The sequence below is a fragment of the Uranotaenia lowii genome, chromosome 2 (assembly GCF_029784155.1).
Source record: "Uranotaenia lowii strain MFRU-FL chromosome 2, ASM2978415v1, whole genome shotgun sequence".
NCBI classification, from domain to species: domain Eukaryota; kingdom Metazoa; phylum Arthropoda; class Insecta; order Diptera; family Culicidae; genus Uranotaenia; species Uranotaenia lowii.
Genome location: NC_073692.1, coordinates 52,936,505 through 52,959,914, shown reverse-complemented (window position 1 = coordinate 52,959,914; position 23,410 = coordinate 52,936,505). Strand labels below are relative to the sequence as shown.

Here is a 23,410-nt window from a genome sequence, read left to right as displayed (position 1 = left end):
CCAATTTTTCCCCGCTTCGTCTGGACCGAAACCGAACCAATAAACGACGATTTCTGATGAATAATCCCGAGGTGGAGGCCCCGTTTAATAACCTGTTATAATGGGTTGGTGGTTTGGTTTTGATTCTGGCTGATTTTCCTTTACCCGTTGAGATTCTGTGCATTTGTTGCGCCTTTTGGGTGGCTTTTTTGTCCGTCTCTGGTTAAGTTTCGATAATTCATTAACAAATACGTTTCTGGGGGAGCTTCAGCTTTTATTCATCGATTGGTGTTCTCCGGGTGTTGAAGGAATTAATATCATTGACTTTTTTTTCTCGCTCTCGTCTCCCTCCCTCAATCTCCCGGAGGGTTGAAGAATCGGCTCAAGAATTCATTCATTTCAGAACCACTTTCAGACAGTCATGATGAAACTTAGAATTTGATCAAATAAATTATAAATTTAGGGTGATCCACAATGAAGTCGGAAACCGGAGGCCAAGAATGCCACCCAGCAAGAGCGCCGAACTCTTAGGGGGAAACACATTTAGGTGTAATTATTAGCCCGGTGTTTAGCCCTGCTGGGTTCGGGCGTAAACATATGATTCATTTTGGGTTATGAGTTAATTCCGTTGTTGGTTCACAGCCTTACACCAAATCGTGCTATTTTTGGGATGCTTCTTTCGTTCCTTGGATCGAGTCATTCTGTGCTGAGCTGTTCGAACCTTTCGGATCAGAGTGGCGTGATAGTAATTTATCAACTTCAAAGGCAAATTAGACCACCTACTAATTACCGTTCACACCCATTTACGAGAACTTCCCGCTGGTTCAATCACATCCCAGCCAGGGACCCGCCAAAGTCTGGCTGACTTGCAAGCAAAAGGCTCCGGGTAAGATTGATTGCCTAATAAAGTTATTAGCAGCCGAAAGAATACCTACAACAATATAGACAAATAGCCACCGCAGGTAAAACCCGCAGCAGGCAAAGGTCGGAGATCGAGGTCTTCTTGTAGGGCCCCGAAGATGGCCTTCTCCTCCTCCTGGCTCAGCTTATCCAAGTTGTGTGGTCCAGCCAGCTAGCTAAGCCAGGAGACGCAAAAAAGGAGGATCATTCAGAAAACATCATCATTAGCCTCTGGGAAAAGTTTGGTGGCTGTTGCTGGCTGACTTAGGCTGAAGCAATCATGGATCGCGTGAACGAATCACACCTTTGCGATATCCAAAGGTCTAGTAGGGTGGCCAAGGAAGACCCAGGTCGTTTTATGGAAAGGCTTCCGATTTAGTTTTGGAGCCTTGTGATGTTCGTATCTGAAAGAAATTAAAATTAAAGAAGAATTATTAATTTTATAATAAACGGTTCGCAAAATTTATGTTAAGAATGTAGAAATGATATGCCTCCCGAAAGTGTCCAAGAAAATAAACGAACGCGTCTCACTTTGAAATACCTATTTCCTAACTGCTCGGTGGTTAAGTTCATCGGAAAACTATAGGGTCAAGTGGGGTAATTATGAACACGGGGTAATTCCGAACAAGTGCCATACGCGCTGCTGTGGGGGATGAATTAAAACAAAAAGTTCCAAAAGTGGTAGTTTAACATCCGATTGATAGCTGTAAGGTGTTTCCGATCTGTTTTCAAATCATAGTGATATCATTTCAGATGTTTTAAAAAACCATTACCTCGTGAAACGGAAATCGTTTCGGACAATGTTTATTGTTTTGAATATCTGATTATAGGAAATCCAGCTAGAATGTTGTTATCACATGTTTTACATCAAGTTTAAGATGCTCTGTCTAGGTTTTGAAGAAATTTTGAAAAAAAATATTCGCACTGATTCACAGATGAGTGTTTATATATACCCCATAGTTTGCGTCCTATGGGGTAATTATGAACACATCTTCTTATGCATTTCCTGACCTTTCTAATGCTTTTTAATGGTCAAATGATTGATTCAGCAACTTAGGGGGCCATTCACTAATTACCCAAGCATTTCCAGACCCCTTTCCCCCTCCTCCCCTTGTAAGAAATTTCTTAAGAAACTACTCCCCCCTCCACCCTCTTCTATAGGATCTTAACACATTAACGACCGTGAAGGAATCTTAGCCGGGAAACATCAACATTCGGCAGAACCCACTGGACCAAATTCAATAAGGCCAGAACAAATTTAAAATCCTTCTTTTGTCACTGGAAGTTGGAACATCGCGAGGAGGGGGACAATAAAAAAAATGCGAAAAACAAATAAATTGGAATAAATTGCACGGAAGCTTGTATTCAACAAAATTGCTACTATATCATAGCACAAAATCTTAACATCAAGTAATTTTTTATCGAATAATTCAATCACTCAATCAAATCGAGAAAACAAAATATGGAATAACTCCTATCTACTTAAATTAGTTTTTTGGACTTGTAATCTTTCAGATATTGGAATTATTTTTCGAAATTCTCATAAACTACTTCAAAGTTCATTTATCTCCCCCTTTAGGTTTTTGGAAATTTCGAAGGGGGGGGGGGGTGGTGGGTGGGATGACATAAGAAAAAATTGATATTTGTTCCAGCCTTAATTTCATAATTAAATTAGGTCTGCAATGTGTTAAGTTTTGAATTTTTGAGGAATTGTTTTTTTTCCAAAATTGAGATTCGGATTTTGAAAAAAAGCTATGCCAGTTCTTTCCAGTCTTTGAAAAAACTTTTGAACCCATTTTATTTAAAATGAAAATATAATTTCAAAAGTGGAAAAAAGTGAATAAAACAGAAATTTTGAAAAAGCTCAACCCGTAACCCAATTTAAACAAGTCTTAGTTTTGTTAAAACAAACTGCGACAAAAACTTTCTTTTCGTTGATAGAAAAAAAGACAGTCACAAGTCCGGTTATACCAAAACCGAAAACCTGTATCCCATGAATAGTTCTCTAATACCGAATACAGGTTTTACGTGCTTCCAAAACCATCAATTTTTGGTAATTGATAAATTACAAGGTTATAAACCAGACTTGAAGAAATGTTTAATTTAACTAAAAATTAAATTCACTCTTTGTTAACAAAAGGTTTGCTGATCGAGCTTTTATTCATAACTGTGTGAAATTTAACATTATAATGAACCTTAAATCTCTGTAGTTAACAGTAATATATATGAAAAACTTGATAAGTTTAATTGGTGAATAAGTTCACAAAGCAAAGATCAATTAACCTGTATTTTCGGACAACGTGCTGATATTCAGAACATTAGAATTACAGCAAATATTAATTGTTTATGTGTTACATCCGGATATCAAAGATCCAAAATCTATTTTCCTGCAGTCTAATTTTTTACTTAGATACTTTTTTTCAAATCATTTGTTCGAACTTTTTTTTTAATTTGGTGCAAAATGAACATCTTTTGGTTGAAGATTTTCTCTTTCAGTTTGTTGAGGAAAGCTTCGATAGTACTTCAATTGTTTTTAAAGAATAGAGCTATTTATGTGAAATTTCATATAGGAAATTTATAAGTGTAAATATTTTTCAAAACTGTCGATCATATAGAGCTGACAAGAATAGTAAAAAATAACTGTTCACTGATCCAAGAAGATTTTAATGAGTGTTTTTGTGAAACAACCCTTTTAAATTTTTTTTCGAATTTCCTGTATATGTATAGGTTTCAATTTCATGATACCTCGCACGTACGTGAAAAGCCTAGCCCACGACATTTTGGTGAAGACTTGATGTTTGCTGCGCAGGACATTTTAAACGGATGTAAAACTATCGTGTAGCCTAACTCGTATAAAATTTCACAGGTATGGAGAGGTCCTATCAAATAAAATGTTCTGTAAAGACATAAAGAATTGGAAAAAAGAAACCAACCAAAACGTAAAAAATGCAACAACGAAAATAAACTCTCGAAACACAAGTATGAAAATATCAATAAAAAAGAACACTAAATAGCTATTTTTCTATTGTTTTACATCTTAATTTTGATTACATTTGTTTATTTTGCAAATTTTATACATGAATTGGATTGAGTTTTTATAAAACAATCCATTTTCTTGTTACTGCTAATAATTTTCATTATTTGGTGTTGAATTGAGATTTTCTGACACCATATAAATCATATTGGACACGTCTCGGGGTAAATATGAACATAGTCTGGGGTAATTATGAACATAATTTTTTAACTAAAAAATCAGCATACACTGCTTACTATGGGTAAATGTAACGTATTAATACTTTTACTTTTCAAAAATTTTATACCAAGTTCGTAATCCGTGTTCACAATTACCCCCTAGACAGGGGGGTAAATATGAACAGACGGGGTAATTATGAACAGACGTCTCAAGGACGTGGGTTGCGACCAACAAAAAAAAGTTGCTCTACAGAATGATGAAGAGCACGGAAGCTTTCATTGTTGGCAGCTTTCCAGAATTTATGTTAAGAAATAAACATATGGTGGCTGTAAGTGTGCCAAATGAAGAAATTTTGTTCTTAATTACCCCACCTAGCCCTACCTCCTGTATTCGCAAACTTAAAGAACATCTCAGGGTGTCGTTTGGTCGAAAACAATAATGTTTGGTACAGAAACAAATATCTTGTAATAATAAAAATGCTTAAATTTGACGTTCACCCAATTTTGTTTTAGTCCAGTCTAAAAAATAAAAATATAGTTAAATCCGAAAAAACTTTCACTTAGTGTCCAAAAAGTTGAAGTTAGAAGCTATACACAAGGATATATTTTTTATGATTTTTATTTGGGATCATGACCACAACAAGTGTAAAAAAGTGGTGTAAAAACCATAGTTTTCAATCAATAAACCGTCAAATTTGTTACTCCCACATTTAAAAAAATTGAAAAGTGGATTGGAAAATTGTCGTTATTTGACACAGTTTGGCATGTTAACATATCGGTATCGAGTTTTGAATACGGCGAATGCGCCAACAACATGTTTCGAGAAAAATGCGCTCAAAGTTTGACAGCTCCATAAGCTTCCAGTAAAAAAATTATTTAGTTTTCACATTTAAAATCCACTTTCCTCTGGATATCGAGTTTATTTACGCAATATTTCCACGATCATATTCTATTCACCAGAAAGGACCAATATCAAACAAACACGCAAGCGTTCGCGAAAATGTTCTAGATTTACTTTGAGATTTATATTTATCATATTTTTGTTAAATATTGTCAGTAGCGCTTATGTAATTACATCACTACATTCGGTAGTGATGAATTTCTGGTGAAAATAATTTTATTGCAAAAATCTTGTGTTAATATACTCAAATTCCATTCCAAAGTTGAATATAAGTGTGAGTTAATATGGGCTTTCACGGTGTGCTCATAAACAAATTAGGATGCGAAATTAAAGATTTCATGAATTCCTGTCCCCGAAGCATATTTTTTCATTTGGATGCGCCTGAATAAAGATACAAGCCATCAAAATTCCAATAGTGGCATAATGACTATAAACCCAGCAAACATTTTTTTAGCTATATTCTTATGCTGTATTGAATTGAATTCAACTGAAGCCCGCGCGGGGGGTGAACTTTCTACCATATCCGATCAAAACAGACTTCAGTCGACACTTTATACGATCTTTTCACTATGCTGTTGGGATTGCGATTCGCAACACCATTGTAAACGACTTAAGTTATCATTTCTGATTCAATTTTATGTCTTCTGGGAAGAGCAAAATCTAAAACAAAACTCAATCAAAGAGTAAGAAATATATTGAATGGATTTTTTGCTATCAATTTTTAAACATTCAGTCTTGTTCGCCCGGTTTTGTCCTAGAAAAAAAAAATGTTTTTTGTGAAAACTATGAGACGGTTTTCTGTAATGGAAATATCATTTATTTCATATAACAGCTAATAAAAATTGGGCTTTTTACACAATTTACCTACATGGGAAAAATCTATACAAAATACCAATCTTATTATATTTGTCCAAGACAAAGTAAGAATAAGATAAAGAAGAAATAAAAAAAATATCCAATGGTGGCTAAGTGGGCTAAGTGGGGTAGTTCCGAACAAGTGCCATACACGCTGCTGTGGGTGATGAATGATCACAAAATATTTGGAGATTTTTTTCATTATTTGCGCCGACCGGGGGTGTTTAGATTTTCCCCAAATTTGAAAATTGGTTAAATTTTTACGACTTTGAAACACATGTATTCGTATTTATAATTTTTTTAATTTTTAAGTTAGATTCAATAAAAAAATTTTGTAAGTAAAATTAAACTTCAATGCGTTTGTATGGGCTATTTTATGATTCTTGTTTAAAAATAACAGAACTATGTAGCTTCGAAATATGGATTTATTTTAATTACAAAAAAAATCTAACCGAATCTAACAAAATCAAAAATTTAGGAAATCTGAAAATATACATATGTTTCTAAGTCGAACCAAATTTTTAATTTTGGGGAAGATCTGGAGACCCCTGGCGTAAACACGTCAGATAATAAAAATACAAATCCCAACAAATCTCGGCGTAATTTATATGAACAGAATTTAAATTCACCATGCACTGCTTAGGGGCCGTTCACTAATTACGTAAGCACGATTTTGGAAATTTTTAACCCTTCCTCCCCCCCTGGTAAGACAAAGTAAGATTTTTCAAAACCCTCCAGGTCAGATCTTACGTTTTTTTTTCTTTGAGAAATGACACGTTTTTTTTAAATGGCTTGAAAATATTAAAAAGGTGAAATCCATCCAACGATTATAGAAAACATTGTTTAAGACATAGCATGTTCGGGGTAATAATAATTTTCAATAAATTTTCAAAATCGAGTAAACAATATAAAATCTAAACTCCGATTAAAAAGAAGAGTGAAAGATCAGGTTAACCCAAAGTCTTATAAAAAATTATCATAAAATCATAAAAACAACTTTCCATCTTGTTTCTATAAATTTTGCAATTGAAAAGATCGTTATTATGAAACGCGACGATCTTATTTAATAATGAGATTTAGTGTTATTCGTGGTATGTTTATTCGAATTGGTTTTCTATACGTTTTATAGATCCAGCAGTTTTTTTTCAAATTCATTCAAAGACATTAAAAGATATATAACATAACATCATAAATAACCAACAATACAAAGAAAACGCCTCCATTTTTGTACATAAGATTTTGCTAGAATAAATTGAATATCAAAATATCTCATCTTGATATAATTTTGTTTTTCTCTTCGGATCGGGATCTGACTGGCGTTTACTACTCACGATAATCAACAGAATAAGAAAACAAAAATCTAAAACGTAAAATTTATTGCTCTATAGCTAATCACCTTGATTAAAAAAAAAAACGTTTATGCCTTTACAAATTTTACGCTGCATTGAAATATTTTTTAAAAACCCAATTTCGGCCCTAATTTTGTTTTGTGATTCTTGTTCTTCTCAATGCTCAACTTTACATTCATAAGGGTTTTGATAAATCATACAAGGCAACGAAATTCACATTTTCCGAGATGCAAAGATTATATGAGCTCATTTAGATTAATTTGGGTGCCTTGAAACCAAATATCTGATAATTCTTTTAAACCTTTAAGGTTTTGTTTTTTGAAATAACCTTTAAAAATAGGTAAACAATAATTTTAGAAATTTCAGAATTTTTTTTGACAAAAAGAAAAACATTACAGAAATTATAAAAAAAAATGAAATAAATGATCAAAATTCCCGTAAACCGCAAGTCATATTGACTTCTACGAAAAAAATGTTATAGAAGTTTTCTTCTTGTTTTCTTTTCCCCATTCTGTAAAACACGAATTTTGACAAATTTAAAAAAATTAACCAAATTGAGACAAAAAATTAAAGCAACGGTCAAATCGTTTTGCCGTCTTCCACAAATTTGTCAAGTAAAATAAAATATAATCCTTTTTTATCTTCATGGTGTATGGGGTTGGTTTTGGTTTCATCAGTTATCAATGATTGATTTCACCGAAATCTGATTCATTTTTTAAATTATAAACGCTATATCAACATAACTAGAGGTGAATAACAACATCCCAAAAACAAATTCGAGCTCAGGACTTAAAACTCATCCAATAAAGCCATTAAAGATTGACATCAATATGCTGTTCCCTGGAGTTATCAATTGAAATTTTAATGAAGCTTTAACAATATTTTCATTTTTTTTCATTCTCATATGTTTAAAAAGATTTATTTTCCATCTCCATATTTATTTGTCTTTATTTAAGAGGTTTTCAGCCACAGGCTGGTTCACCTCTGGATCTCCATATTTGGTATTAATGTTTAAATACATTCACCAAATTTGATGGTTCTAATATTTCGATTTTTTCATTTTTAATAAGTATATTTTTGTTCTTCAAATCTAAGTTTTTGTGTTCAGAAAACATGATGTTTTTGGAAACCTATAAATCTCGCGTGAGCTTTCATTACGTCGTATGAAACATCTTAAGAATTTACAGAAAACTGCTGCAAGAGTTATCAAAACAACTTTAAAATTTGAATCTCACATATAGCATATGTTGTCCAGACTGCAAATATTCTAAATGGAAAAAAGTTGCGGCTAGTTTATGTCAGTTTTTGACTTTTTTGTAATAAAAATGTTTGTTAAGATTTTGTTCCATACGAAGTTATGAAAGCTCACGCGAGAAATCTAAATTTTTAATAAGAAAAACACGGTATGTTTCTCTCATATTTATTATTTTAAATCTTCTCTTTTCTTGTTTACATGCTTTGTGATTTCAATATTAACAAAAAAATTTGAAATTCCTTATTTAAATTTTTATTAGTTTTTTTTATTGATCAATCAATACAACTCTTTAATATATAACTCACAAATATATAAAGTTTTTATTATGAACTTAAATGAGTTTTGTTAGCCTTTATAACTAGGAGAAAATTAATATAAAAATTATTTATCTCTATTTTTATCACTTGAGATAAAATGAAACATTTCCTTCTTTATATCAAATTGAAAATCGTTTATCAATATATGTTTTGAATAAATTCTCTTGAATCGATAATAACTTTGTCCCTAATCGAGAATTCCCATTTCAATTTGATATTTATTATAAATCATGTTTTTATTGCGGAATGATTCGATAAATGTTTCCATTGAAAGTTATAAAAAAAATGGATATCTAAATTTAAAAATTAACAATAATCTCTATATTATCATTTTCCTTAACAACATTTAGTCATGAATAATTACTGATTTGATTTGAAATTTATTTTAGATCCAGGTTTCATTTTTTTTTTTCAAATCGAGTATTATTATTTATTCTGTGCATTGATTCCTATGTCCGAACCTTTGAATTCTGGTTTTATTGGAAATTTTAAAACAACTTGGCTTTTGAGCCGTTCAAATCTATGATACTACAGGTTCAAATCTGAGCGCACAAATGAACAAAATTACAGCAAAAAGAAAAGCAACATCTATAGGGGCCTGGTGCAAAACTGAGCATAACGAATACGCTAGCAAATTACACAATAACTAAGTAGATAAAAATAAACAGTTTATGTTTTAAAACAAGATTGATTTGTTATGTTATTTTAATTTAAAAAATAACGAAATGTGAACGTGAAATCATTCTCAATGTTACCATTTTTAAAGATAACCTGAAACGACTCAACGACAAAAGATTGCACAAGAAAAGGGTTTATATTACAAACAAAACAAGGATTTAAAAAAAAACTGGAACCGAAATCTTTAAGAAAATGCGATTGCAAAATTAATAATAAATTTGAGTAAGTAAGCTTGCAGGTATGCAACGTTTGATTTTTATTTCCGTACGTTTATAAGTCCCATCTTTTGATAGTGTTTTTCAACAATAATTTAATGTTAACAAATTTAAAATTCTTTTTTTTAATCTTTTGATTTTACTTATGATATTGTTTTCAAGTTTGATCAAATATATTTCTAATTTGTATAATATAAATGATAATTTTCATTTCAATATGCAATCAATCAATAGCAACGCATCGAACAATTTCCATAAAAATAATTAACTAGCATAGCATAGCATAGCATAGCATTGGGTGACTACACACATCTTGAATTGGCTATTACATAAGGTACAACTAACAATCAAGCACAACACTAGATGCCAAAATGAGTATCTGGGTTCAATACTCATTTCAAGTGTTGCTATTGAGAATCAGTGCGGTACCATTATGCACACCGTAACAAGTCAATGTAATCATATAGGGATAATCTGAACAGCGGAATGAACTTTTCAGGTGCAAGAGAACTCATGCGACCCTACAAACAAGGATGCTGTTTCAGATAGGTAGTGGGAAGGATATTTGCTTTTATAGGAATTCCTACTTGGCAGGTAGGATCGATGTGTTTAAAATTTTGAAATGTATTTCCATAAAAATAATTGACTAGAGCATTTTATACAACTTTGAAAAATGTCTGGTTAAAGAAAATATTTCAATTACAAATTCAATTTGATAACTTTTTCTGGACATCTTTAAATTTGATTTTAAATTCATGGAGGCGATAGGGAAATCAATTAGGCAATCAGCTAATGAAATTCGAATTCTCATGCTTCATTTAAATTGCTACTGCCATAATGAAGTGCCTCGATAAATTGACTAGGAATTTCCTTAAGAAATATATAGGAGCGTAGGAGGTGTAGGAAAACAAGGTCGCACCATTTTTCAGAATAGATCCTGATCTATACCTTTCCCTTACTAACAAAACACCCTTCCTTGAATACATAAATATAGATTCGCAGACGTATAGACGGTTTCTATAGTTGGTGATACCGGTTTATTCTTGTTTCTCAATTTTTCAAAATAATCTTTTGAAACATGGGGAGACGAGGGATTCCTGTTAGAACCCAAAAAGTATTCTACTAACATTCTTTCCTTTTATCCCCATTGACTACTAGGACGTGGCCGGCGCCGTTTTTGATCATTTTTGGAAAGGAAGAGAGCATGAGTTTTGTGCATTGAGAATGTACTGCTAGTCCCAAGCACCATTCTATTGGACTTTGTACAAAATCGATGGCCTCGATTAATCACGGAGTAGCAACCATTGGCGAGGTGGAGCTTGTTCCACTTAGCCACGCCAGCGATCGTGAGATTCGAAATGCACTATTGATTGATAACAAACAACTAAGTTGAGTAATAAATAAAAAAAAACAATACATTATTTTGTTATTGCATTAATGAAATTACTGAAACATTTCGGTTTTCACGATTTAAGGTGGATATGAGTAGTCAAACAAACTAAGCGTTGTTAATTCAAAATTGATAAGTTTTGCACTTATAGATACTCTCAACATCTAAGGTCAGGAATTTATTCGGATAGTAATGCCAAAAATTCCTAGCTTCATTTCATATCCATTATCCAAATAACTTTTTGATAGGCACCTCTCTCAAAATCCTCAACTGAATCCAGTATTAAGCAAACCGTTGTTTTCTCCTTTCTTTGAAGGAAATCCATTTTACACAAATGAAAAATAAATAAACCGAATTAAATTATTTTAATTCATTTATTTCAGCAATTCAACTAAAATACAAAATAAGATCTATCTCGAAAGACTGTTCATTTTTTACATTTTACCATTGCGTCCTTCACCATTTGCACTTCCTGCAAAAAGTCTCCCGAAACTGAGGCGGCCAGCTCAGTATCCAGCTCCGCAAACAGTCTGCTCAACTGACTGGTAATTCCCATCGACATATCCTGGGCACCACTCAGAGCTCGGGCATAAACCATGTCAAAATATTGTGACACATCCTGCAGGTCATACTCGGTGGAACTGAAGCGGCGCAACTGTCGCTGAAAATCGCTCTCGACTTGATCCAAATACACCAAACTGGTATCGGACATCACCCGGAAGGCACCAGATAAGGCCGAATACTTTTGGCTGATGCTATCCAAGAAAATACTTTCCAGTGATTCGAAGTTGAAAAGCATTCGCTGGCTACACTTTCTTTCTGCGATGTCGTTGCTGGCAGTTGTCTCGATGAAAGTTTTTAGAATGTGGAACCTGAGCACTTGGTATGGAAGGGTTTGGTTGATGAACTTCGCTTGGATGTTTATGTACCACAAGTTTAAAGTTATCATAAAGGAAGCCGTATCTGCAGTCCAAGCTTGAACGAGACTATCCAACTTTGTTTGTTTTTCCTTGATTACCATCGTTAACGTATCTTTACTATCGGTTATCATTAGATCGTCCAGCGTAGCATTAATATTATGTTGCATGAAACTTATCCTTTCTTGAATGTACTGCATTGATTGAACTCCTTCTTTCATATTGCTTCTGATGGAATCGAGAACCACATGTTGAATCGAAAGTTCGTGGGGACCTGAATCACCACTTGAAACCTAGAACACAATTTAACACATGAATGATTGTAATTCCTCAGAAAAGTCACATACAACCTACCCTGAAGACACCACAAAGCACTACAGCAGCCCACACAAGAACTTTCATCGTCAAAATTGGTTGAGTTGTCTTGACTTGACTCGTCAGCGTTCCAGAACAGAATAACACCTCGTTTATTATTCAATCAGGGCATTTGTTCAGCTGCATCGGGGCTCAATTTCAACGGGATGACAACTTTCACCACCGCGGATTCATAATAGCATTTTTTTTGCTTCTCTGTTGGTCGATACATTTCACCAAAAGTTCCTGAAAACCGGAATCGAGCACATTCCCACATTTAGGTTAAAGTGATCGCGTGCTGTTTTTAGGTTGGTGAATCGCGTACAGAAGATTCTTTCGGCACAAGGTCAATCTCATCAATGAGCACGGTGACTGGGCTGGGTCGATTTTTTGTGTTGAAATATGCTCTGTATGAAATTAACGTGTTGAAACGGTCTAGCTTTTGATATGAAGAACATAGAATAAAATAGATAACCATTAAGGTTATCATTGGAGTGGTAATACATTTGACTATCATTTACAGAGCTGAGCATACATAATATGTAGGGTGAGTGGCTCTACTTTGGTATTTTCTGGCATAGATTTAAGATACCCCTATGCCAGGGGTCAGGGAACTTTTTGAATCATTACCCCAAAATATTTTTATTTAAGTTGATATTATCCCATAACGAAGAGCAAAAAAACGAAATCGAAATTTTTTCAGCATTATCAAAATATATACACTTATACACTTTTCACTCACAAAATATTCACTGTTACCCCCAAGAATTTCACTAATTTACTCCGATTTCCCGACCGCTGCCCTATGCAGTCAATGAACTCTTATTGTTCCTTTATTCTATCATACCGCTTTTTGCCATAAAAAGTAATTTTTTAGCGGTTAAAAAATGTATTTTTTCCCAGTCGTAAAACAGTAAGCTTAATTCGTAGTAGGAATTTCGAGAAATCCTAGATATTAAAAAAAAAAACAAATTATGGTTGGGTTCAAAGGTTCAAAGGGAAACTATCATCACTGTTATGAATATTCACTATGTACCCTATTTTTCCTCCAAAAATAGTACACTTTCAACCATGATGTTCCATTTTTAGACCTGACATCAATATTTTTAAAAAGTACCAACATATCAATTAAAGTGCAAGCATAAGGGGCATTATTTCGAACCTATAATAAGCTACATGCAAGTAAACACAAAAAAATTCTGACTATTGTGTTGCTCAAAAATATGCTGATAAGGAAAATATTCGAGATATTCATGGCATTCCGAAAAGGGTATCCCGTGTGTTGAATCTGACATGGATATTCAAATTTAAAAAATCGGTATCGATTTTTGAAAAGGGCGAATACGCCAAGATCCTTGTTTTGAGAAAAACGCATTCAAAGTTTCAGAAAATAAAAACAATTTAATATTTCACTGCATTGAATCATTTTCCTAACTAAGTCACTGAACCCCTTTAAAATCAACGCAATTTCACTATCCGATTAATAAATTTAGCTTTTCTGTGATTATTACTTCCTAAAGTTCAAAAATATGATTTTGTGCCTTTCGCTTTCTCATTTTTTCATTCGCCTTTTCGAATTCCAGAATGACTGTTCGCCTTTAAATCACTGGTTACGAAGCAATATTGAAGCAATTATCGGCTTGAGAACGGATGAAAGGTTACTTGGTTGAATGATTCAACTGAATCAAAGCAATCGAAAGATTCCTTTTAATTCAACCACGGTAAATGAAAAGTTCATATACCAGTATTTCGATAGCAACTTACTACCTTCTTCAGTGAACGTTTTCGATTGATGAATGTGTATCGTTTCCCTCCCTTATATTGTCCGGGTTAGGTAAGCTACTATTAGGTAGCAAAAACCTCCGAATGCTCGGCAGTTGTGCCGTTGTCTGTTTTTTGGGTCTACCTACCCTATTCTGGGTGTTTTCTGGTAGTGCTAAATTATTTTCTACCCGGTTTTGGGCATTGTCAGGTAAATTATTGTATTTCTTTTTACCTAAGAATTTGAACAACCAAGTGTGCCCTGGTCCGGTGTCTCCGTTTAAGAGATGAACTGATTTTTCATTGAAGATTTCAATGCTTTCAGCAACATCCAATTTAAGCGAATTACTATTCAAAGACCGGATCAGCGAGACATTTCCTCGATCAATAGAGTGACCAGATTCACACATGTGTAAAGCTACTGCAGATCTAGGATTCTGTGAAGGAAGGATTTTCTTCTTTGAGTCAGATCTTGTAACCAGCCTTCTGCTAGTTACAATTAAAATTCTGCTGTTCGGGTAAACTGGTTTTGATATCTTTAAAAAAAATTGTTATATTTTTTTTGTAATTGTCAGTAAATTCCTAAACACAAATATGTCATAATTTGTGTTTAGTAGCCTTAGGTTGGTGTCGCCATTAGATAAATTAATTTTTTGTTATTTATTAAATTTTCCGTATTACTTGTTTCTTGTTGTTTAGTTTTTTTATATTTAGGTAGTTATTTATTCTATTCGTCATATATGTAAAAATAATTTGGTTAGGACTATTAAAATATATTACTATTAAAAATTCATAAAAAAAATGGGAACATCGCATTAAAAATTTGAATTTGAACATGCTATAATGTAGATTTTGAAAAAAAACATCGAATTTGAAAAAAACAGACACCAACCATAAACATAAATTGTACTGTTCCTGTCAATCAATGAAGACGTCAACGATGGGGACAGGAATTGATGGGCGGAAATGAAAAGGAAAGGACGAGAATCAAAGGTATATATGGGACCTCCGAAAGTAAAGCAGGCCTCTTTTATAAAGTATCGATCGATTAGTCCGGGAGTGAGTTTTGGAAATACGATAGTTTTCCGCGCCATACCCCGTTATTTGTGACAAGTAAGTCACTGGTGAACCGCGAGTGTGCAATTGGATTAAGCCTTTCAACCACTATATGAAGATGGCAAATCGTGAAGTGATGTGACTAGGGAAAAACCAAAAACTATTTCACCGTCCATCCCAAAAATCCGCGAACGGCAAAGTCATCGTCAGACCTGCCGTCTCGTAAGCCACGCGAGTTTCCGGTGTTCACCTGGGCACCACTCCCTGGACATGAATAAGGTCCCCGTAAAAATTGACCTTAAGTTCATGTGGACATTATAAAGGTCTCCGTCAACATAGACCCAAATTCCACGTGGACATTATTCTGGTCTACGTCAACACAGACCATTACTGCCTGGAAATATTCGCCTGAAACAATCATCTGCCAAGGAAAATCCGTCGTTTGGTCCTCCCCCAATTTCTGGATCGTCATCGTCAAGCTTGTCACCGCCAGCCCGTCAACCGTCCCCCAACGAGTCGACCAACGAGCATCACGGCCGCATCGAGTTTTGCAAACACATCAATAAATCTACCAAGCGCAAGTACATATTCCACCTTTTTTTAATCCTTGTTCAGTGATATTGTGGTAAATCTGCCCCCTCATGCAAAAAGTGACTCTTTTCCTTAAAAACACCAATATGATGAAAAATAAAATCAAATTGTATGGTCCCCATCTAAACCAGTTCTAGTGTGCTATTTTTTTGTACATATGATGTTCCCAAAGTAGTTAAATTTCCCTTACGAAATTAATAGTTTCATTTCACATAACCTTCATTTAGTTGACATAGCTCCACCCGTGCAGCAGAGTTTGGGAGAAAAGTCCCGCCAAAATCGTCATCTCCTGGAGACCAATATAGTGAACGCCCAGCCGGGCAATCAAAAACGTTCGTAAAGTAGCTTTTCTAGCCCTGACTAATTGATACGTTTCACTTGGCGCCCATCGGTAAAATTTTGTTATTGTTGACATAATAATAAGAAAAAAAAGATCACTTTTTCAGGACCAAAAGTGATTTTTTTTATCGGTCTCCCGGAGAATTTCGATATTTTTATAATTACAAATATCTTCAATACCAAATCGCGTGTCTTCTCGAAAAGTTTGTCCAGAGAGATTTCTCTTGGGAAGCGAAGGATATTTGAAGGGGTTTATCTTTGCAAATGATGATGTTAATTGCGAACTGCTAATTGACATTAGCCATCATTAGCCAAACTCGCGAACACAGCGATATATTTCACTAATCATTACCATCCAAACAACAGCGCAAACAGAACGAAAAATCAAAAGGACCTGTACAACCAAAAAGCACAACTTTTATCTACTATCATTTATTTATTTTTTGTAATCCCAACAACATAATAGCTTAATTAAACAAAAACCTACCGCCTCACAAAAAAAATCATTCTATCTTTTTCATAATCTGCAATAGTCAAATATTTTATTTCATTCAGTAATAGCAAATTTCGACGCAATGGCAGTTTCACAAATTAATTTCAATCAAGCATTGGAATTGCTTTCCAAATGGTATTACGAATTACGAGCGGAGTTGCTTGATGAGGACGAACTCGATCATGAACTCAAAGCGCGCGATCTTATCATGCCGGGTACGATAGATTTGTCTCGAAAACGTAAGTTCCTTCGCGATCGTTTAAAAGCGGAAAAAGAAGAAGGTTCGGGTTTATCGAATATTGCTTTCAAAGGAGAAGCAGAATTCGAAAGGGAAATTTGTTTTAAAAAGTTCGAAGAAATTAAAAAACGGTTAGAGTCTAATGGAGACGACGCGACAGTTAAACGAACATGCATATCACGACTTGCCCATATTGGTATGCGAGTGGCAGTAATGTTAACTTCTTCTCGTGGCTCACCTAATTTACTCAGCACTATGCAAAATATGTTGGCAGATATTGTTGCTATCATGAGACCGTTTTGTGATGATAGTACTTGCCACATAGAAACCATAGAAAATTCGGTTATTGAAAATGAGAACCCAGCTAATCAAATCATCCCATCAGTAGTCGATTCCAGGCAACAGTTGCCTATTCTAAATCAGGAAGATCAGGAGTGGATTCATGGCCTTCATTTGCGAATCATGGATCTCGAAGCACAACTGGCTAAGAAAGCAGAATATATAAACACAGGAACTCAGACTGATGACAATCATCAACCTGAGGAAAGAACTGTCGAATCGGGCTTGATTAATTTATCACTTAACGAATCAGCGAATAATAACATCCATAATCCATTTCCATCAATATCGTCTAATCAAAATTTTCAACAATTGCCAAATAGCATTCCATTACAAAATCATCATAATTTTCAAACTGCAAATTCAAATTTCACCAATTTTAATTCCATTATTCCACCAATAGTTTCAAATTTTCAACCGGTCACTAATATTCCATCCATCCCAAATCATAGCCATAACTTCAGTCTTAATCCACCACAGAATAAAGTTCCATTTAATCAGCCAGTAAATTTCGCACCGACAAACCATCCAAATCCAACTCACTCAGTTCCGCAGAATTTTTCTAACACACAGCTCAACCCTCCTCGATTTTCTCAATATCAGATTCCACAATATTCGCGTCACACTCTGCCGGTATCAAAATGGAGCATCAATAAGTACCGAGGTGATGATCAGGGACTTAAACTCAACGAGTTTCTAGAAATCGTTAATGCACTAGCTATTGCGGAAGGAATTTCGGAACCAGAACTTTTTGCTTCTGCTGTTCATCTTTTCGAAGGCTCAGCTTTGAAATGGTTTATGACCCAGAGGTCAACGGGTTCGCTCATGAACTGGCAACATTTAGTGTTTGAGTTAAAACGCACTTTTATGCACCCAGATTTAGACGCGTTAATTAAAATGAAAATCTACCAAAGACGACAGCAGAAAAATGAATCTTTCTACGAGTTTTTCTGCGAAATCGATGGCCAATGTCGAATCATGAGCAATCAAATACCCGATTTTGAAAAGGTCCAAATTTTGCAACAAAATATGCGAATTGATTATAAGCGACAAATGGCATTTTTGCCAATTTACGATCTTACCTCTCTCGTTGCCGCTGGTCAGAAGTTAGATGCCTTAAACTTCTCTGCATATAACAAAGTTTTCGGTTTAGAAAAGTCGATTAATATGGTGTCAGAAAACGTAAAAGCGAAAAAGAATAAACATAAAAATGAATTGTCGGGTACATCGTCATCTGGGCAGACAGCTGCAATCAACACTGCGACGTCCAATAATGGTCGAACCAACAATCAAACTTCTTATCACTTTAAAAATTCAGCCAACACAAATCCTCAGCCTGGAAGACCAAATACTTACCATTCCACTAATCTAGCTAACCAGCCAAGCACCAGTGCGGTCGGTGCACCATCTCAACCAGCTCTGACACTGGAATCGGTGGTGCGAGCCCACAAACCAACACCGCCGAATTCATGTGTAAATTGCGGGAGAGATGGTCATCACTTTGCTGTGTGCCGAATGCCTAAAATCATCGTATGTGGAAACTGTGGACTCAGAGGGTTTCCAACCAACTGCTGTCCCTATTGTTTAAAAAACGGGAGCCCAGCGAACCAAAATCGCGGTTCGGCTGGAGCAACAACGCAAGCGTGAGAAATAACCAACCGTCATCATCTCCACCTTTATTCTGGGAACTCGTTACTGATCAACAGTACGAAAAGGAACTAGAAGTGTGTGAGATCTCCTTACCAGAACCCAATGATAATCGCCCATTTGTTTCAATGATTATTTACAACCAAACCATCCAAGCCCTGCTTGATAGTGGCAGTAGCTATACCATCATAAGCGAGAAACTTTTTTTTAAATTGAAATCCAAAAAACTCAACACTCTTGAGAAACCGCTAACACTAAGATCTGCCAGTGGAGACAAATTGAATATTCTCGGACAAGTTCATCTCCCTTTCCAGTTTAGAGGAGTTACCAAAATAATCCCCACATTAGTTGTGGCAAATTTAGCGCTAGCCTGTATCTGTGGCATGAACTTCTGGGATAAATTTTCAATCCACCCAACCCGATTAGATCGAGAGGGAGATCTTTGTGAGATTTTAGCTTCAGTAGATATCAGTACTGATCAACAGCTCACTGATGAGCAAACTCAAGCAATAGAAAAAATTAAAACTTTGTTCTTAGGCGCAAATGAGGGAAGCTTAACGATCACACCTTTAGCGCAACATAGTATCATAATAGCAGACGAGTGGAAAAATAAGCCACCAGTTCGGCAGTTCCCATTCGTAATGTCACCTAAGGTGCAAGCATTGGTGGATGTCGAACTTCAGCGATTATTGAAGGCGGGAATCATTCAGAGAAGTAATTCTGATTGGTCCTTAAACTGTGTACCAGTCGTCAAGCCAAACAAAGTTCGTTTATGTTTGGACGCGCGTAAGATTAACGAGCGCACGGTGCGCGACGCGTATCCGATGCCTCATGCGGGACGCATTTTAGGCCAGCTTCCAAAAGCGAATTTTCTTTCTACAATCGACCTAACCGAAGCCTTTCTCCAGGTGTCTTTAGATCCAGACTCAAGAAAGTACACTGCTTTCAGTGTTCAAGGTAGAGGACTTTTCGAATACACTCGAATGTGTTTCGGACTTGTCAATAGTGCAGCTACCCTAGCGAAAACTATGGACCGAGTATTAGGGCATGGCGAGCTAGAGCCATTCGTTTTTGTGTACCTCGACGATATCGTCGTGGTCACAGAAACGTTTGAGCACCATATTCAAATCCTTACAGAAGTTGCGCGACGTTTACGAGAGGCCAATCTGTCAATAAACGTTGAGAAGTCGCGGTTCGGTGTCGCGGAAATTCCGTTTCTCGGATACCTGCTAAGCACCGAAGGTCTTAGAGCAAATCCAGAAAAGATCCGCCCGATAGTTGAGTATGAAAGGCCGACCACGATTACAAAACTTCGCAGATTCTTGGGCATGGCGAATTATTATCGGCGATTCATTGCCAACTTTAGTAGGGTAACGGCTCCTCTCAGCGACCTTTTGCAAACGAAATCCAAATCCATTAAATGGACGGAAGCTGCAGAGGATGCATTCGTTAAAATAAAAGAGCTCTTAGTGACATCGCCGATATTAGCCAGCCCAGACTTCGATCGCGAGTTTGTTATTCAGACCGATGCCAGTGACGTGGCAGTGGCTGGTATCCTTACACAGCAGCAGGAAGACAGAGAAAAAGTTATCGCGTATTATTCGCACAAATTGACAACACCACAGAAAAATTATCACGCCGCAGAAAAAGAAGCGCTGGCGGCAATCTTAGCCATAGATGCATTTCGCGGATATGTGGAAGGCTATCGTTTCAGTTTAATCACTGATTCGTCAGCACTTACGCATATTTTAAACACCAAATGGAAAGTAGGATCCAGGTGTAGCAGGTGGTCTCTAAGTTTGCAGCAACATGATATGAAGATATCGCATCGCAAGGGCAAAGACAACATTGTTGCCGACGCGTTATCTCGTAGCATAGCTGCAATCATAGATTCTCCTACTACATCCTGGCATTCCTCCATGATGAGTAAAGTTAAAAATAACCCCGATGATTATGTTGACTTCAGAGTAGAAGACGATATGTTGTGGAAGTTTGTGTCACAACGAAACAATCCATGTGACCAACGCTTCGAATGGAAAATCGTTCCACGAAGTGATGAAATTCCTGATATTCTCAAAACGAATCATGATTCGGTATTCCACACAGGATATGATCGCACTATCGCGAGAATACGCCAGCGATATTATTGGCCCAGGATGGCCACAGATGTTCGCCGGTACGTTCAAGCATGTGGCACATGCAAAGAAGTAAAAGCTCGATCACAGCCAGTAAATGCTGAAATGGGAAAAATGAAATTGGCCAATCAGCCATGGCAAGTGATATCGATAGATTATGTAGGACCATTGCCTCGTAGTAAGCATGGCAATCAGCATATGCTAGTAGTATCCGATTACTTTTCAAAGTGGGTAATGATTCAGCCTGTGAGAAATATTAGCAGTTCATCGCTTTGTGCTATTCTAAAAGATCAGTGGTTCTTGCGAAATTCAGTGCCAGAAATCATCATTACGGACAACGCAAGTTGCTTTCTGTCAAAGGAGTTCAAAAGTATGCTGAATCATTTTAGAATAACACATTGGCTGAACTCCAAATATCACTCACAAGCTAATCCAGTCGAAAGGGTGAACCGGATTATAAATGCGGCTATACGTACTTATGTTCAGGACGACCAACGACTCTGGGACACTCGTGTCTCAGAAATCGAAATGGTTCTGAATACAAGTACGCATTTGCCAACCGGGTTCACACCTTACTTTATAATTCACGGTAGAGAGTTCACAGAAACGGGATCAGATTACAAATTGTTTCGGCATCAAGAATCGCTTAGTCCTCAAGACTTAGAATCCAGACGGAAAGATATGTTTAAAAATACTTATGAAGTAGTTCGCCAAAATCTGCATAAGGCTTATGAATCTAGTAAAAAACGGTACAATCTACGACATAGGAAAACAGCCGTAGCTTTTACGGATGGTCAACTCGTGTACCGGAAGAATATGAAGCAATCTAATGCTGCCGAGCGATACAACAGTAAATACGGGAAACTGTTCCTCCCTTGCCGAATTCGAACCAAAATAGGAACCTCTTCATACGAAATTGAAGATCTAGACGGCAAAAGCCTTGGCATTTGGGCCGCTGCTAATTTGCGTCAATGATAACCGACTTTATTCAGGATGAAATTCCAGATCCGTTTAACTAGAGAAGAAGTATGACATGCTGTTCACTCATGATATTATAGTTCTAATCGAAAAGCATAATAAATCAGTTCTCAAAGAATTCTAAGATCAGTAACCATTAGCTACGTTCATTCAGAAACATCAGGAAAGCCATTGTCCGTCGTCGAATCTGAGATACGCAGACAATCAAGATAGATATCAACAACAAAAAGTCTAAAACCCCGGTAGAGGTGAGTGCGGAGGCGTTTATACATCATCATATTCTGTTAGCCACCGTAATTCTCGATGTATTTCTGTTTCAAGAAGTTGGGTTATTCTGAAAGTTTCCACGGGATACCACAGTTAGGTTATTTAAAAAAGAAATTTTTCAGAGTATTCCCATTTTCCTCAATGATTTTCTGACCAATTCTACAAATGAAATGGTATTTGAATACTTTATTTAATCCTTAAGTAAGGATTATTAATGTCCTAGTTCTTGTATGAATGTTTATAAAGAATGAGAGGTGTATGATTGAGAAAAAAGGGATTCCGGAGTCCCGCGTGAATGTTTGTATGTATGCTGTATGAATGAGCAAGAGGTAGTTAAAAGTTGTTGATAAAACTCGCCATTGTTGGTATTTAAAAGAAAGGTGTAAAATAATTCTGTCCTTTATAAAAAAAAAAAAAAAAAAAAAAAAAAAAAAAAAAAAAAAAAAAACTGTTCGTTTGCCAACCGATTGGATGGATAATGGTTCTTAAAATATGTTTCTGGTACGTGCAGGGGGTATTAATGAATTTTTTTGTTGCGCTGATGCTTTGGAACACCAGACAATATCCCGACAATATCTTGAGATTGATCAAAGGCGAACTTCTAGAGAATTTGACAAGAGGCTTAACCTCAGAGAAAAAACCCTCGTTAAGTTTTGGGGCATTGTGCCGTGCTTTGTAACCCCGCTCAAAAAGTTGTTCGAAGATTTAGTGAATCTCACTACTTATTCATGTATTTTTCGAGCCAAGGGAGCCGCGGATTAGTGCTTGTACTGCCATCCTGCAATTTTCTCATCAGTACGAGAAAGTCGTTCCGTGCAATGTAGCGGAAATGGATTTACAAGTATCTCTAAGTTACAATGTCCCGAGTACAGGAAAATTGTGGCCGTGCTTTGTAACCCCGTTTGAAAATTGAGCACTTAGTACTTTAGCAGCTCCTCTGCCTAGCATGAAAAATCACAGTACTCGGTAGCGCGCTTATTGAACTAAGGGAGCCGCGGTTGATGGACATTGCACTTTAGTCCATTGCACAATTTTTCTCGGGTTTTTTCTTCCCCGAGTACGGGAAGATTGTAACCAGCCTTCTGCTAGTTACAATTAAAATTCTGCTGTTCGGGTAAACTGGTTTTGATATCTTTAAAAAAAATTGTTATATTTTTTTTGTAATTGTCAGTAAATTCCTAAACACAAATATGTCATAATTTGTGTTTAGTAGCCTTAGGTTGGTGTCGCCATTAGATAAATTAATTTTTTGTTATTTATTAAA

At 35.8% G+C, this 23,410-nt stretch overlaps 1 protein-coding gene across 1 annotated transcript; it reads right to left on the bottom strand.

Moving 5' to 3' along the window:
- Positions 1-11,458: 11,458 nt before the first annotated feature.
- Positions 11,459-12,387, bottom strand: LOC129741392 (uncharacterized). The gene is made up of 2 exons (XM_055733116.1): positions 12,303-12,387; positions 11,459-12,241 (listed from the first exon to the last, which is right to left on the bottom strand). The coding sequence occupies exons 1-2, from the start codon at positions 12,348-12,350 to the stop codon at positions 11,459-11,461; spliced, it is 831 nt and encodes a 276-aa protein (XP_055589091.1). The 5' UTR covers positions 12,351-12,387.
- Between the last annotated feature and the right edge of the window lie 11,023 nt (positions 12,388-23,410).

Coding starts and splice junctions, on each gene's coding strand:
- LOC129741392 (XM_055733116.1), bottom strand. CDS start 12,350: ATGAAAGTTCTTGTGTGGGCTGCTGTAGTGCTTTGTGGTGTCTTCAGG. Junction 12,242..12,302: donor TGCTTTGTGGTGTCTTCAGG/GTAGGTTGTATG, acceptor ATTGTGTTCTAG/GTTTCAAGTGGTGATTCAGG.